This window comes from Sorex fumeus, unplaced genomic scaffold (genome assembly GCF_029834395.1).
Source record: "Sorex fumeus unplaced genomic scaffold, SorFum_2.1 ptg000122l, whole genome shotgun sequence".
In the NCBI taxonomy this organism is placed as follows: Eukaryota; Metazoa; Chordata; class Mammalia; order Eulipotyphla; family Soricidae; genus Sorex; species Sorex fumeus.
The window spans coordinates 50,773,389-50,790,093 of NW_026606179.1; the positions used below are offsets into that span (position 1 = coordinate 50,773,389).

Consider the following 16,705-nt stretch of genomic DNA (forward strand, 5'->3'; position numbering starts at 1 on the left):
CCCGCAGCGCCCACGGGGAAATTCCTCCCTGCGCAGGGAAGAACCGGGCGGGCGCCTCGGCAGAGCTAAATGGTTTCGAACGGCCTCATTAGCAGGGAGACCGAACCTGCCTCCACACGGCGTGGCAGAAGGCACCCGCCGAGAGCCGCCAAGATATTTCTGACTTGGCAGGAGACTCCCCGGGGGCTGGGGACGGGGTTCAGCAGGGCCCCAGGTCCTGTTCTTGGCACAGCATTGTCAGGAATATTGACTTGTGAGCACCCAGGGCTGGCAGAGGGTGGGGGCCAAACCCCTCCCTTCTTCAGTTCAAAGAAGAAGTCACTTTTTGTGTGTCCCCAGAAGCTCGCTCATTTCAGGTTGGAGAGCACCGAGTGGGTGTGAGGCTGCCGCTGCCCGAGGGGAAGGTTCTGGATTATTCCCCCTGGATCACCATGGACCTGCTGGCCCTCGGTGATTGCGGGGTGAGTCATTGTGAGGTGGAAATCAGCTTCCTCTCACACTGTCATCCTGGGGTGGGCTCAGAGACTGAACCCCAGGAGCCTCGGTTCCTGCCCAAGCAAACCTGAGAGCACTGCCCATCTGAGCCCAGGGGCAAGACCCTGAGGGCTGGGGCTGGAGCAGTAGCACAGCGGGTAGGGCGTTTGCCTTGCACACGGCCGACCCGGGTTCGATTCCCAGCATCCCATATGGTCCCCTGAGCACCGCCAGGGGTGATTCCTGAGCTCAGAGCCAGGAGTAACTCCTGAGCATCGGCTGGGTGTAACCCAAAAAGAAAAAAAAAAAAAGACCCTGAGAGCAGCCCGGTGTGGTACCGTGGGGCCACCTGCTTAGGCTGAAAAATGCAAGGTCCCTTGTTCAAAAGACAAAAGAAAAAAGTGCCCCTCGTGGCTCCAAATTAGACCATTTTTACGTGCAGGCTGTCTCTCCTGCCTCAGTGTTGACTCTTCTAGGTAGAGAGAATTTCCAGCGTTGGATTATTAGCATGAATTTCGCTGTTCATCCTGATATTGTGCAACTGCCAATTTCAAATGCAAATAAAAGAGCGCTTATATACAGAATCACCAAAATTGCACAATTTCTGTTCCATAGCTGCTACCGGCAGACATTATTTCCTTCTCGGTAGAACGGTGGAAACTCCGCACAAACGAAGTTAACTCTTTCCCCTCTTGGCCCGTGCTCCCCCACAGCACACTTTACCTTCTGCTCACCAAGGCGTCAGGAGGAATGGAAGTCAGGATGTCCTGTCACCCTTGTCTGTGTCGCTCAGGGCCCCCCAGGACTTTTATGGCGTGTGTGGGCCATACAGTGCCCAGCGAGACATGCCCACGTTTCTCTCCCCATGGAGCACCCCGTGAGAGGGCTCCTAGTTCCTGACTCTTTGTTTTGTGGTTGTGACTTGTTTGCTTGGGTTTGGGCTGCTCAGAGATGACCCAAAAGGGGTCACTCCTGGAGGTGTCTGGGGGACCAGGCAGGACTGGGGATCAAACCCTGGACCTCTCGTGAGCAAAGAATGTGCTCAACCCATTGAGCCACCTCCCTGGCCCGCGTCTGTGTCTTGGAAGTCCATGACCTTCTCCTTGTGTTTGACGAACATTCAAGTTCAAGAGTGGCTTGAACGGGTGGGGGCAGGGGCTCTCTCGGCTGTCAGGCTGAGCCCCCATTGCCCAGTCTCAGGCATCGTCCATGTGTCCCCAGCCCCGGGCGGCTCACCTTGCTGTTCCCTCATACGCTGTGGGGCTCTCGGAACGCCACGCTCCCAGGCCTCGCCCCGGCTGTGCCAGCACCCAGTAGAGAATGCAGACTCGCAGGTGGGCCCTCCGTCCCATGGAGTTTCACTGAGGGAGCACAGATTCTGAGGTCTCATCCTTTTTGTGATGGTCACAGAAAACATCCAGCACTCGCTGGCCGCCATGTGACCACAGGCCCCACACCCTCTGGGGCCGCCCTTGATGCGAGTGCGAGGTTTCAGTCAAGCTTCCTAAAAGTTTGCCCTCCTGCCAAGTGAGAGGCCACCCAGCAGTAGCTTGCAGGTTCGCCTCCTTCCAGTCCCATGCAGTGCCCGTCATGACACGAGGTGGGCTCAGGACCCCTACTAGGGTACACAGAGCAACACTCCAGCCCTCACACCCACCCTGGTGCGGCCAGCACTTTCCTGATCCGCTGCCGGGCTACAAACACCCACAGGTGGGGTAGGAAGGGGAAGCCACAGGAGCAGGGAAGAATCCCGAGGAAGTGGCCATTTAGGCTAAGGGTGAGGAGACAGGAAGTGCGTAGCCACGGCCCAAAGGGGCTCTTCTCGGGAGAATATCCCCTGCACCGGGACACGGGGCCTCCTGAGGGAGCCAGCAGGAACCAGGGGCTGCAACTGGTGAAGCCCCTTCCCCTCTCACTGCCTATAGGGCAGGAGGAACAGGATGATTCTCTCTCTTTTTTTTCTTAAGTTTTTATTAGTAAAACACCATGAGGTACAGTTGTAGACTTACAAATTTTTGTGCTTGGGTTTCAGTTATACAATGATCGAGTACCCATCCCTCCACCAGTGCCCATTCTCCACCACCACCAGTCCCAGTATCCCTCCCACCCCCCCAACCCCCATCCCACCCTACCTCTGTGGCAGGGCATTCCCTTTTGTTATCTCTCTCCTTTTGAGTGCTGTGGTTTGCAAAAGAGACATTGAGTGGCAATCTTGTTTGGCAGCTCAGATAGAGAAGGGAGCACCAAATAAAGGGTGTTGGGAGGTTCCTCTCAAGATGGGAAATGCGTGATGAGAGTAGACTATAGACCGAACATGATTCTCTTTTTTTTTTTTTTCAATGAATCACCATGAGATTCAGTTACAGACTTACAAACGTTCTTGATTGCATTTCAGTCAAACAATGTTCAAACACCCGTCCCTCCACCAGTGCCCATTCCCTACCACCAATATTCTCAGTATCCCTTCCTCCCAACCCCATCCCACCCCCTGCCTCTGTGGCAGGCACATTCCTACTTACTCTCTCTGTCATGATGGGTGTTATGGTTTGCAATACAGGTATCAGGCAGCCATCATGTTTGGTCCATGGTCTATTTTCAACACACATCTGCTATCCCAAGCAAGCCCTCCAACCATCATTTTCTTAGTGCTCCTTTCTCCGTCCCAGCTACCTTTTCCCCCAGCATGAGACTGCCTTCCAAGGCAGGGGCAATCCTCTTGATCCCTCTTTCAACTGTGGAACAGGATGATTGGGGGGGGGGGGGGGCGGTCATACCTGGCGATGCTCAGAGGTTACTCCTAGCTCTGCATTCAGGAATTACTTCTGGCGGTGCTCAGGGGACCATATGGGATGCTGGGAATCGAACCAGGGTCGGCCGCGTGCAAGGCAAACGCCCTACCCGTTGTGCTATCACTCCAGCCCCCAGGAACAGGATGACTCTTTCAGCAGCTGCTAGTCAGGGAATGTTCCCTGTGTGGGTCCTGGCCACATACCTGCCACCTGCCCCCTTGTCTGTTTCTGCCATTTCTGTTCACCGTCGCCGCTGCTTCCTGTCCCTGAGGGTGCCCACTCTCCCCTCCAGCCCTTCGTCTGCCCTCTCCGCTCCCCCAGACGTGGACCCCGTCCTCATGTTCTCTCTGCACTCTGCAGGGGCAGCTCTGGGTCTCTTCTAGCTGTTCAATGGCCTTAGGAAAATCTTTGTCTCGTGGTTGACTCAGTTAAAGGCCAACTATTCACACAACTTAATAGGTAACATAAAGTAAAGTAAGTAAAGGCCCTCCCGTTGATCATTGATTTGCTCGAGTGGGCCCAGTAACGTCTCCATTGGAGACTTTGTTGTTACTGTGTTTGGCATATCGAATACGTCATGGGAAACTTGCCAGGCCCTGCCGTGCAGGCGAGATACTCTCGGTAGCTTGCCGGGCTCTCCGAGAGGAGCGGAGGAATCAAACTCGGGTCGGCCATGTTGGCTGTGTGCAAGGCAAACGCCCTACCGCTGTGCTATTGCTCCAGCCTATTACCTATTGGGGCTCATGCAATAGGTAACATATTAAATAAAATAGACCCTGAGGGCCCCAAAGACTGCCCAGCGCCCTCCACTCCTCCCCAGTCTTCTATTGCATTTTTGCGGAGAGCATCCAGTTTGCAGTGGACAGTCTTTCATATATATTCATCCACTCAGTGATTTCTATAAAAATGAAAGAATGGATAAATGTCTACATTCTTGTCTTTCTCTTTTTCCTTCTGATCTTCCTCCTTTTCTGAAGTTAAACATTGACACAAGTCTCCAATGTACAACCAGCTCATAGTTGAAAGCTGCCAAAATTCTATCCCCCTTCCCTGCCAAGTGAGAGGCCACCCGGCAGTGGCTTGCAGGTCCGCCACCTTCCAGTCCCATGCAGTTCCCGTCAATGGCTCCCCTCCCCTTCTTTCCCTTCCCCTCCCCTTCCTCAATTGCAGTTGCCATGGCCAGCGCACTTGATGGTTCTTGCCATTGACTGTTGGTCTTGGGGGACCAGCGATACATGCTATTGCATAGTGGGGGACCCCAAACCACTGGGACCACATTGGGTGCATGTGGGTGGAACCCGGGAGCAAGCTTGTAGGCTTTCGCTGTTCCTGAGATAAATTCTTCACACCCATTTGAACTAATTCTATTTGTTGTTATTTTTGGACCACACCTAAAGGTGCTCAGGACTTACTCCTGGCAGGGCTCAGAGACTTTATGGAGTGCTGGGGAACAAACTCAGGTCATCTATGTGCAAGACAAATGCCCTCCCCACTATCTCTCTGTCCCTTGAACTGTTAGGCCAGATGCATGCGTGTAGAAACTACCACAGCTTCAGTGGCATCGTTAATGAACAGACGGGACCCAACCGAGTGGCCCTGATCGGAGAGACCGTATTTCTTCTAAGAAAGTACCCAGCCCAGAATCCACAAATGAAAAAATAGGCTCCACTACATCAGAAACGTAAAATTCGGGGCCAGAAAACTAGTACAGGGGCTTAAGATGCTGGCCTTGGGGCTGGAGAGATAGCACAGAGGGTAGGGCGTTTGCCTTGCACGCGGCCGACCCTGGTTCGATTCCCAGCATCCCATATGGTTCTCTGAGCACCGCCAGGAGTAACTCCTGAGGGCAGAGCCAGGAGTAACTCCTGTGCATCGCCAGGTGTGACCCAAAAAGCAAAAAAAAAAAAAAAGATGGATAGAAGGAAGGAATGGGGAGTAAGGGGAAGAAAAAGGGAAGGGAAGGGAGGAAAAGAAAGAAAAAAATAGGGAGCTGGAGAGATAGCACAGCGGGTAGGGTGCCTTGCACGCGGCTGACCCGGGTTCGAGTCCGTGCATCCCATATGGTTCCCTGAGCACCGCCAGGAGTAACCCCTGTGCATTACCAGGTGTGACCCAAAAAGAAAAAAAGAAAAAAGATGCTGGCCTTGCACGCAACTGACCCCAGTTCCATTCCCATTGCCACATATGGTCCATTCCCACTCACGCGCACCAATTGGGTATCACCCACAGCCCCCTTCAAAATGTGAGTTTCTGGGGCCAGAAGTGTGGCACAAGTGGTAGAGCACATGCCTGGTGTGTGCGAGGCCCTGGGTTCGGGCCTCAGGACCATATGGCTACTCCCCACTTCCTAGCATTGCCAGCTGTGGTCCCTATTTTTATTTTTTATTTATTTATTTTTGCTTTTTGGGTCATACCCGGCGATGCACAGGGGTTTCTCCTGGCTCATGCTCTCAGGAATTACTCCTGGCGGTGCTCTGGGGACCATATGGGATGCTGAGAATCAAACCCGGGTCAGCCGCATGCAAGGCAAACGCCCTATCCGCTGTCCTACCACTCCAGCCCCTGTGGTCCCTATTTTTTAAAAAGTCAGTTTCTTCACGGTGTCAATCTTTTTCACAAAGAAAAAACTTCCAACTTGGGAAGTAAATACTGCAATTCATACAATAAATAATAGGCTCCCTTTTTCATAGACAAAAAGCCCTTATAAATCATAAGAAATTAACTACACATACCAGAAAAAAAATGTATATATAGAGTTTATTCTTTTAGATGAAAATTTGAAACAGCAAAATGCTTTTTACTTAATTTCATTTTACTTTTGGTTTGGGGGCCATGCCTGGTAATAATTGGAGGTGGGGGTCACTCCCGGTGGAGTTCAGGGGGAACCAGGCAGTGCCAGATCCACCTGGCACCCCCAGGAGCAAAGCGTGCAGCCCAGTGCTCTGAGCCATTTCCTTGACTCTCGCTTATTTTTCCTTTTTTTGGTTTTGGGGCCACACCCAGCAGTACTAGGTTACTCCTAGCAACTAGAGGGGGGGGGGGTGCATGCAGTGCCAGGGATTCTTTGGGGGCTTTGGGGGGGCATGGTTTTGTTTCGCTTTGGTTTTGTTTTGGGCTGCAGCTGGTAGTGTTCAGGACTTACTTTGGCTCCATCACTCCTGGTGGACTCAGGGGACCATGTTGGGTGTTCAGGTATAGGCAACCAAAGTTGCTGCATGCAGGGCAGGAGCCCCACCCGCTGTACACGGGCCCCGATTGCTTCGGGGTAAACCCAGGGCTCCAGCACACAGAGCATCCACCCCAGCCCTCTGAGATACCTCTTAAGCAACTCTGTTTAACTTGCTTTAAAGAAAACAACTTTAGGGCCAGAGAGATAGTGCAGGTGGCAGGGCCTTGTAGGTGCCAGCCCCAGTTTGCACCCTGGAACCACATATGGTCTCCCAAGCACCACCAGGAGTGATCCCTGAGCACAGAGTCCTGATTGGCTGTGGCCCAAAATAAAACCAAAAGAAAAAAAATGAGGGCTGGAGCAATAGTACAGCGGGTAGGGTGTTTGCCTTGCATGCAGCCGAACCAGGTTCGATTCCCAGCATCCCATATGGGGTTCGGTTCCCCAAACACCACCAGAAGTAATTCCTGAGTGCATGATCAGGAGTAACCCCTGTGCAATGCCGGGTGTGACCCAAAAAGCAAAACAAAAAAAACAAAAAAAATGACTTTATAATACATAGCACTGAGGTTACTATGAGAAAACAGGGATTTCCATTGTGTTGGGTGAAATATGTATTAGCACAGTTTCTATGACTTTGTCCATCTGCATTTTAAGTGAACTTTTTTTTTTGTTTAGGGACACACCCAGTGATCAGAGCTGACTCCTATACTCAGGGGTTACTCCTGTTAAGATAAGAGAGTAGGGTTCAGGGAATTGGTTTGGGGTCCATACCTGGTAACAGTTGGGGGTGGGAGTGTTCGCATGCAACACAAGTGCCCTGCCTGCTGTACTATCACTCTGGCGCATTGAGTGAATTTTTGACATAAAATTACCATATAGATAAAAATAAATACATATATATAAAATAGATTTAATACATATGCCTGTACATGTCTGCATGTATCTGAATATTTAGCACCACGGTATCTGCAATAACAGTGAGAAATAAGCAATGACTTTCTCTTTGGTCACTGGATCCTGGTGGCTGGAGTCTCCAGCTGGGCCAGAGAGTGCGGGTGATGTCCCTTGAGGCCCCTTTCCCGGAATTGCCCTGTTTCTCGCAGGAAGGTCTGAGTCCCCAGCTCGAAGGTTTTGGGGAGACGCCCTGCCTTCAGGCAGTGGGCGCCTTGGCATCCCCTGTTCCCTGTCAGGCCAGGAGAGCAGAGCGGGAACATGAAAAGTGGGCTCCGGCAGTGTTGGCAGAGCTGTGCTCAAGCGGCCCCGACCCGTGTGACTGGGCGCTGGGCGTGGACAGGGGACACTTTTCAACAGTGGCAAGACCCGGTTGCTGGTGACGGTGCCCCTTGGGCAGCCTCAGATCTACACCTTTTCTGTGGGAGCTCAAGAGGGGGATGCAGAGATGGGGCAGTAGCAGCCCAGAAGGACAGCGTTGCCCACCCGGGCAGGAGAGAGTGAAGGACGGGGAGGAGGAGGGGGAAAGCGTGTGGGATCGTGGCCAAAGGGGGCTCGGAAGGGAGCTCCGGGGTCCCCTGGGAACTCCCGGGGTGGGAGGCGGCTCTGAGTGAGTACTGTTGGCCAGCAGGTTACCGTCTCTCCCTCTCTCCCAGGTGCTGAGGGACGTCCTCAAGGATCTCTACCATTTGCTAAAGCACGTGGTGCGCTTGGAGCCAGACCACGTGGCCAGGCTCCACGCTCAGCTGGCCCTGCAGGAGCTGGATGAGATCATGAGAAACTTCCTGTTCCCACCCCAGAAGCTGGAGAAGAAGATCGTGGTCCTGCCCTAGTCCTGGCTCCGGGCCCGGCACAGTGCCCAGTCCCTCCAGCAGGTGGCGCCACTGCATCTTCCGCGCCGGCAACATGGTTGCCCTGGAGCGGCCTTGGGGCTGGTCCTGCCCGCCCCCAGCCTGGTCTTCCCAGGGCATCTCGCGAGTGCCCTGAAAGAGAGAGGTGACAGATCTCAAGCACCCGCACATCCTTCACACCCGGAGCCATTTCAAGGACATTTGCCTGGTGGAAGCACACATGTGGCACGTGGTCAGTAGACTGCGATGACCATCCTCATCCTCCACGCATAATGGGTCACATATGTGGGTGTTCCTTCAGGGTGAGATCCTTAATCCTAGGGATAAGGAGGAGGAGTCAGAACTAGTCACCCTTCGCTGCTCAAAGAGGTTTTTCAGGACCAGAGCCATGGCACGACAGGGAGGGTATTGGCCTTGTGCAGGTTTGATCCAAGGAACCCCCCAAGCCCAATCAGGAGTGATACTAAGGGAGGGAGGGAGAGGAGGGAAGGGAGGAAAGAGAAGGAAGGGAGGGAGGAAGGGAGGAAGGAAGGAAACGGAGGGAGGAAGGAAGGAAGGAAGGAAGGAAGGAAGGAAGGAAGGAAGGAAGGAAAGGGAGGGAGGGAAGGAGGGAGGGAGGAAGGAAGGAAGGAAGGAAGCAAGGAAGGAAGGAAGGAAGGAAGAGACCTAATCTTCCAGAGAAAGCAGGGAAGCCCTCGTTCTTCCTCTCTCTCAGGACACAGTTCCTTTTCACCCCCTCTGCTACTCTTTGTAGAGGTGCCCTGACTCAGGGGAGAAAAGAGCCATTAGTGTCTCCGATGGGGCTGGGAGTGTGGCTCCCCAGTTCACGCCCTCTGCTCCTTTGGAAGCAGGGAAGCTTCCATCAGACCATGGGGTGGACCAGATTTGGGCCGGAGAGCCTGGTGTTACCTGTGGAGGTCTGAGGCCAAGCTTGCTGATGGCATGTCAGGCGTCGCTCTGCGGCCTCCTCCTCATTTGCTCCTGTCTGTTTGGGGCCACTTCACAGCTGCCGGGGAAGACAGGAAGGAGAGCCTGGCTGGCTGCCGTCAGCACCGTTGGCCCAGGGCTCTGTCCTGAGCTCTGCAGGGCTGGCGACAGAATGCAGAAACGGGTGATGACGTTTCTCCAGATTCTCCGTACATGGTGGTTCTGCCCCCGATTCCAGCACAGACCCCTTGTGGGGAGCGTCCCTAAGGAGACCAGGGTCCACACACAGGCACGTGCATTTCCGTTCAACTAAGTAGTGGGTGGGGGGTTTTCATTCTCAAAAGCAGGATTGGGGCTTTCTGATCTTTGGGCCAACTGGATATACCCTAAAAGTTCTTGTTTGTTTCTGGGCCTTCTTTTTATTGGCAGGGGAAGCTCACCCAGTGGCAGTGCTCAGGGGTTACTCCTGCCTCTGAGCTTAGGGATGACTCCTGGCGGACTTGGGGACCATATGGGGTGCCAGGGATTGAACTGGGCCTTCCTTTAGTGAGATTCATCACTACCCCCACCAGGGAAGAAAATTCACCTTTCAAAAAAAAAATGTTTACCTTCTTAGCTGATTGTTTCACCTGTACCGTTATTTTCATAAAATGCCTTCCAGTTCTGGGGATGGATCCAAATTGATTACTGGGTGAAAGGCTGGAAAGAGAGTACAGAGGTTAACTCACTGGTTTGAACCCCCACATGCCATATGGTCCTCTGAGCACCAAACACACACACACACACACACACACACACACACACACACACACACACACACACCAGCCAAACTAATAGCTTTGATCAGACTAATTATTTGGGGTTCTTTTTACTATATTTGGGGGCGGGGGCTGGGCCACACCCCACGACAAATGCTCAGCGCTACTCCTGGCTCTGTGTTCCCAGTGATGCTCAGGAAACCATGCAGTGCCGGAGATTTAACTGGGCTCGCCCACGTGCACAGTGGTACCTTAATCCCGAGGCTCTCACCAGCCCAGGAAACTCTCTCTTTTGAACCCAGTCTTCCCAGAGGGACCCTTCAAGACGCCTAGTCCTGGGATCCATTTCCAAATCGCCTGTTAACTCAAAGGACTGGGCAGGCGGCGCTTCTGTCCCTTATTGACTGGCAGATTCAGTTTCCAAGTATGACTTTTTCTGACCTTGTGACCAAACTTGAGAAGATGCCTGAAGGTGACCCTCCTAAAACGAGACCAAAGCGACGCTTCCAAATTACGAGCTAATTCTGTCGACATTTATCTCCTCAAGAAAGAGCCTGAGAACTGGGAGCTTTGGGACAATAATCACAAAATAACGCAGAAATGTCTTTCAACACGGTCCAGACATGATGGCAGCACCTCGGGCACTGCAGCTCTGGGGCGGGGGGTCTGCATGGACAGCCCTGTGTCGCCCAGTCTGTCTCCCCAATACCCCTGGGCTACTGACGTGCTCTCTCACTTGGCCCCACATCGGTCTTCTCCATTTTTATTTTTGTTTGGGGGCTATACCCGGCAATGCTCGGGGTAACTCCTGGCTCTGCACTCGGGGATCACGCCAGCCCAAGTTGGCTGCATGCAAGTCCCATCCCTCTGGACTGGCACCCAGCCACAAGTCCCACATTTTTTAGCACCCCTCCTAATTTTTTTTTTTTTTGTAGTGCTGGTATCAAACCTGAGGGAAATACCCACCTGCTGGACCACACCCTGGTGCGCTCTCTCCCTCTCTGTCTCTCTGTGTCTCTGTCTGTCTGTCTGTCTGTCTCTCTCTCTCTCTCTCTCTCCCCTCACCCCCACCCTCTTTCCAGACCTTAGTCAGGGTCCCCCTGGCCTGTATGTAGAGGGACCCCGCAGTGTGTAGGACTCAGAGTGGCTGCTACTTCTCCAAACTCCAGACTCCAGGTTCCATGCCCAGCACTGACCACTGGCAGGGAGGCTTCTGGAAGCATCCGGCTTCCCTCTCTCCGTGCTGTTCCTCTCCCTACCCTGAGCCTTCCCTCCCACATGTCCGGGGATTCCTTTGCTTTGGGGGCCAGGCCTCCTGCATGCAGACCAAAAGCTCCAGCCCCTCCCCTCCAGCTAAGCGTGTCTTGACTCCGCATCTCCTCTCTCCACGCTTCTGCGCGGGGCTTCCTGGGACTCCAACCTCCCCTTCCGGAACTTTCCTGTGGCCCCGGCCATTCACCACCTGCAGAGCCAGGCTTAGAGCAGGGAAAGCAAACCAGGTGACTTTCTGGGCGCCTGGGCTGTGCCAGGTGCGCCCCGCTCAGAGAAGGGGGCCAGCTACAGGATGGCAGAGCCTGGAAGGGGGGGCGATGGCAGGAGCGGGTGGGGAGCCCTCGGGGCTGGGACACAGGAAAGGAGTGCAGGAGGCCCAGGGAGATGTCTGGGGATGAGTGTCCCAGCAGAGGCCGGAGATGGGGGTGACCTGGGGATTGTGTGATGCCCTGGTGTGCTCCCCTGCATGTGGGGAGCTAGTTCCCCTCGGAGCCCCTTGTCAGGCCCAGCCGCCCGGTGCAGTGAAGTGGGTCACCCCATAACGGGAAGGGCCCCCAGCCCACCGAAGGAAGCAGTAGAGCCCTTGTGACCCTCGTCCCCCCCCCCCGCCCTCCTCCCCTCCCCACCACCCAGCAGCGCTGGCCACTGTCTCCTGCTGCCACTTGCCAGTTCCCGAGGCCCAAAGTGGGGGTGACGCATCTGCTCAGAGCCCAGCCAGGTCCTACGTCTCAGACAGAAACCCCAGCTCAGTCGCGGGGACAGCCACTCTGAGGGTCCGAAAGGGACACGCTGCTCCCGGCCTGGGACTGCAGTGTCCTCTGATGGCCTGGCTGTGTCCTCGGCCGCTCCTGCGGTCTGGGCACTGCAGTCACACGGCACCTCGCACAGCCGCGCCTGCTGCAGCCAGAAACCAGCAGGGGGTGGGGGGGCGTCAGAGCTCAGGGCTACACAGAGCACACACACACACCACACACACACATATACACCACACACATACATACCATACACCACACACATACATACATATCACACACATACACACCACACATACACATCACACACACCACACATATACACCACACATACACATCACACACACCACACATATACAACACACACAACACACAAATATACAGCACACATACACAACTCACCTACCACACACCACACACACATACACAACACTCACACCACATACACCCCCACACATACACACCACACATATACACCACACACACCACACACACACCACACATACACACCACACATACACAACATACACATATATACCACACACACATCACACACACCATACATACACTATACACCACACATACCACATACACATCACACACACCACACATACACAACACACAACACAAATATACAACACATACACAACACACACATACCACACACCACACACATGCACAACACTCACACCACACATACACACCACACATGCCACACACCACATATACACACCACACATGCACAACACACACAACACAAATACACAACACATATACCACACAACACACACCACACACACACTGGAAAGGGCACTGCTCACACCACACACATTTACATATGCCACACACACACACACCCCTCTGTATACACACCACATATCAAAAACATTTCTACACACCACACACATCTCTGCACACCATACATTCCCTACATATCACACACATTCTGCACACACCATACATGTGCCTACACAGCACACAGCACACCCCAGATACCCCCTCCAAACCTACCCCCCACACACACTTGCACCCCCACGCACTGCAGGCTTCTCCCTGGGAGAGCACGTGAGGAGAGCATGCAGACGCCCGGCCGGACCTGGAAAAGACCCTGCCCGTTCACCACACAGGTCACTGCAGCTTAGCCCAGAGTGATTCTCCCTCACTCCAGCGCCCTACTGGCCCCTGGGCCCCTGTGGCCAGCCATGGCGCTGTGTGTCCTGAGATTGTCCCCAGAAGCTGGTCTGATTCATGCCTCCTAGGACAGGGCCCAGAGCCTTGAGGGACTGACGCCAGGGGTCCGAGTCCCACCTAGACTCATTTTTATGTGGTTTGGTTTTGTTGGGGGCCATGCCCGGCTGTGTTCAGGGGCCACTCCTGGTGCTGCTCTGGGTTCTCCATGGGACGCTGGGGATGGAACTAGGGTCAGCCACGTGCAAGGCAAACGCCCCCCTGCACCATCGGTCTACAGGCCCCACTTACACTCTCAGACATCACCCAGTCCTCTGCCCCCCCCCCCACCCCCGTAAGTATTGAAGTCAAAGTCTCCATCCGGGCAGGACCCCAGCACCTCAGGTCTGTGCTCTCAGAGGCACTGAGTCTCAAGATGCGGTGACAACCCCCCAGTACAGGGCCAGAGGTAGCCTCCAAGAGTCATCAGGTGTGCCCCCCCCAAAAAAAAAGAAAAACCACCACACACATACACTTTGGGAAGTTAACTTAGGTGCGTGTGTTTCATGTGCATCCAACATGCGGTCCCGGGAAGGGGTTGGTCCCCACCATTGCAGGATGAGGGGTTCCCGGCACAGACCTGGTTGTGCTTGGGTTCAGATCACGTGAAATGCCACGTGTGACAGCGCCCATGTTCCTGTCCGCAGGGAAACCGGCTACTGCGCACCCACTTGGTGCCTCCCCCCACCCCGTCTTCTCTCCTCTCACCCTTTCCCAATTTAGCCCTCAGAGACAAAGGTGGGTGACTGCCCCAGGGGTGCCCCTGCATTCCCCCCGCCCCCACTCACTGACAGTGCAGCAACCCACGCCCCAATGCCAGGGACTATGGCTGGTTTAAGCATTGCCTTGGTGGTTCCCCCATGATGGTATGTGTGCTGCTGCCTTCCCGTCATCTGCTGACTCTGTTGCCCCAACACCCCTGAAACGCATCATTGGTCCCCACAGCAAAGCCCTGACACCTTCTCTCCGCTGGAGCACCGAGAGCGAGACCAGCACAGCCCAGCCCCAGCCCTGCTGAGTGGGCTAGAAAGTCACACGCCTTTCTCGCGGGAGGCTCCGCCCTCGACCCCTGGCATGGTCCTCTGAGCACCACCTGTGTGCACAGGGCCCCCTCCTCAAGAGAAACCCTAAACCCCGCAGGTCTCCCCCACCCAGACTCAGCTCTGCATCTGGCCCGAGGTTTCAGGGCTTGCAACCTGGGCGTGTGCAAGCGCCCCAAAAGACACTGCCCACAGAACCCAGGCTGTCAGCCCAGATGAATGGTTGCTGGACTGTCCGCGTCCAAATCTGGTGGTCAGCTCAGCTGTCGAGCTGCCCCTGCTCGCTGTACTCATTTCTTCCCCAGCTGCATCCCTAGGCAGGCCATGAAGTTGCCCCTGCTCGGGACTGAGGCACACGGGGAACTGGAAGGTGTGTTTCCAGATGTGCCCCCAAGCTTCACTGAACTGCCCTTAACAAGAGAGAAAGCGGGCTTGGAGTAGCTTTGCCCAAGGAGCCCCGAGAGGATCCATCTTGGTGCCCAGGGTGACCCCAACCAAATCCATGTGTTAACACGGTTCCCTGCACTTATGGACCACTTATGTCAAGTTCAGCTTCCTCCCAGTTCCCTTAGAACCCCCAAAACACACGCCCCACCTGTAGCCCCAGGAGGGTCCCATGCCTTGTGCCTATGGAAAGGCCTGCTCTCCTTTTTGGGGTGCTAAGAGACAGCCCTCCAGGAGGAGTAGAGCATGTGCAGCGTAAGCCACATGGCCCGTCTTCCCAGGAGTGCCGGGTGGACCGCCTAAGCCTTGCCTCTGAATGTGTTAATGCTTTGGTCTTCCACCCTTTAACCTCCTGGAATTGGGGTTTCCATCTGTCCATTTAGTGTTCAGCGAAGGCACCTGACACTTTCTAGCTCTGGCCCAGGCCAGGCAGGAGACGAAAAAGTGAGTCTGGAAATGAGGGTTTGACAAGGGGGAAAAGAGGATGGAGAGAGGGCAGTTGTGCAAAGTGGGAGAGACAGCAGGAAGAGGAGATGTGAGCACCTGAGCGGAGAAACGGCTTCCTGAACCCATTGATTCCAAAACCAGTTAGACACTGCAGCCAGCCCACTGCAGAGCCTTGGGCAGTGGGCTGAGAACTGGCCACTGGGAAAGGAGGGAGGAGAGGCAAGGGAGGGGCAGGAACAGCGGGGAGAGCATTTTCTTGGCACACACCTGGGTTCGATCCCTGGCATCCCATATGGTCCCCCAAGCACCGCTGGGAGTAATTCCTGAGTGCGGAGCCAGGAGTAACCCCTGAGCATCACCGAGTGTGACCCAAAGGAAAAAAGAGGCAGAGAAGAGAGACAGGGGAGAGGGGAAGGGCAGGGGAGGTGGGGGGAGGGGACAGGGCAGAGGCTGAGCCTGGAGCAGCCTCTGCTGACAACGGGCAGCCTCAGGGCGGTGTGGGCAGGTGCTTGGGTATTTTCTTCCCAGGAGGGGGTGGGTGGGGGCACTGCTGGGGATCGAACTTGAGGACTCACATTGCAAGGGAAGTGCGCTGCTGCTCAGTAGCCAGAGCCATAGTACAGCAGGTAGGGCATTTGCCTTGCACAAGGCTGATCCAGGTTCGATCCCCGGCATCCCCAAACACCGCCAGGAGTGATTGCTGAGTGCAGAGCCAGGTGTCACCCCTGAGCATCGCTGGCTGTGGCCCCCAAACAAAGCCACAGCAAAAACAAACTTTAGGGACAGAAAGAGAACTCGGTGGGCTGAGCGTGGGTTGTACGTGCCAGGGGCTCAGCACTGTGGGGTCCCCCGAGCACCACTGGCCCTGACTCCAAGCACAAAGCCAGGTGTGGCTCAGAATAACCATCACCAAAAAAGGGAAGTATTTGCAAATGTGGTTGGATCTCTGATCTGCACCTTCATGGCAGCAGAAGAGAGCTTTGGCCCCTTTGTAGGGCTGGCGGCTTGGGCCCACGCGGGCCAGGCCCCTGGATTGAAGGTGAAACTCCGTAGCAGGGCAGAAACCAGCTGCCGGCTGGCTCAGCTCCCACACCTGCTTCCCACGGAGCCGCTGAAGTTGGGGCTGAGACAGGGCTTGGGATCAGGAAAGGGGAGCTGGGTGGCTGGTGCCACCTGCTGAGGTCGGGCACACACGTCCACTCTGCATTAGGTCCTGACTGCTTCCGGAGGGCCCTGCTCGGCCACCTGGAGTGTGTGAATCCCCTTCCATTGACTTCAACAGTTTTATGGGGGGGAGGATCTCCTCGGTGTTGTTGCAGGGGGTCTTAGGGCCTCTCCCAGGCCTGCTGGCACCTCAGGATATGGATCCACTCAGTCCTTTAGTGCAGGGACCGCCCTGATTGGGGAGGTGGAGGTTGGGGCTTGGCTGCCATCTCCCCTCCGCTTGGCATCCCCACCACGGAAGCTGTGGGCTGGAGGCCAGGGCACTGAGGCATGAGGCTGGGGGTGAAAGGCCATCTGAGGAGCTGGATTTATCCCCCCACACCATCACCCCCTGCCCCCGCCTACCGCTGGGTGAGCTGCAGAGCGACACCTGGTCC

The 16,705-nt window shown here is 55.0% G+C and overlaps 1 protein-coding gene across 1 annotated transcript in view; it reads left to right on the forward strand.

The window, feature by feature from the left end:
• Window positions 1-8,647, forward strand: part of TANGO6 (transport and golgi organization 6 homolog) — a 165,674-nt gene extending 157,027 nt beyond the window's left edge. Inside the window, exon 18 of the mRNA XM_056135941.1 lies at window positions 8,043-8,647. Coding sequence (XP_055991916.1) covers window positions 8,043-8,219 — 177 coding nt within the window. The 3' untranslated portion in view covers window positions 8,220-8,647. The remainder of the gene's footprint in view (window positions 1-8,042) is intronic.
• Window positions 8,648-16,705: the final 8,058 nt, after the last annotated feature.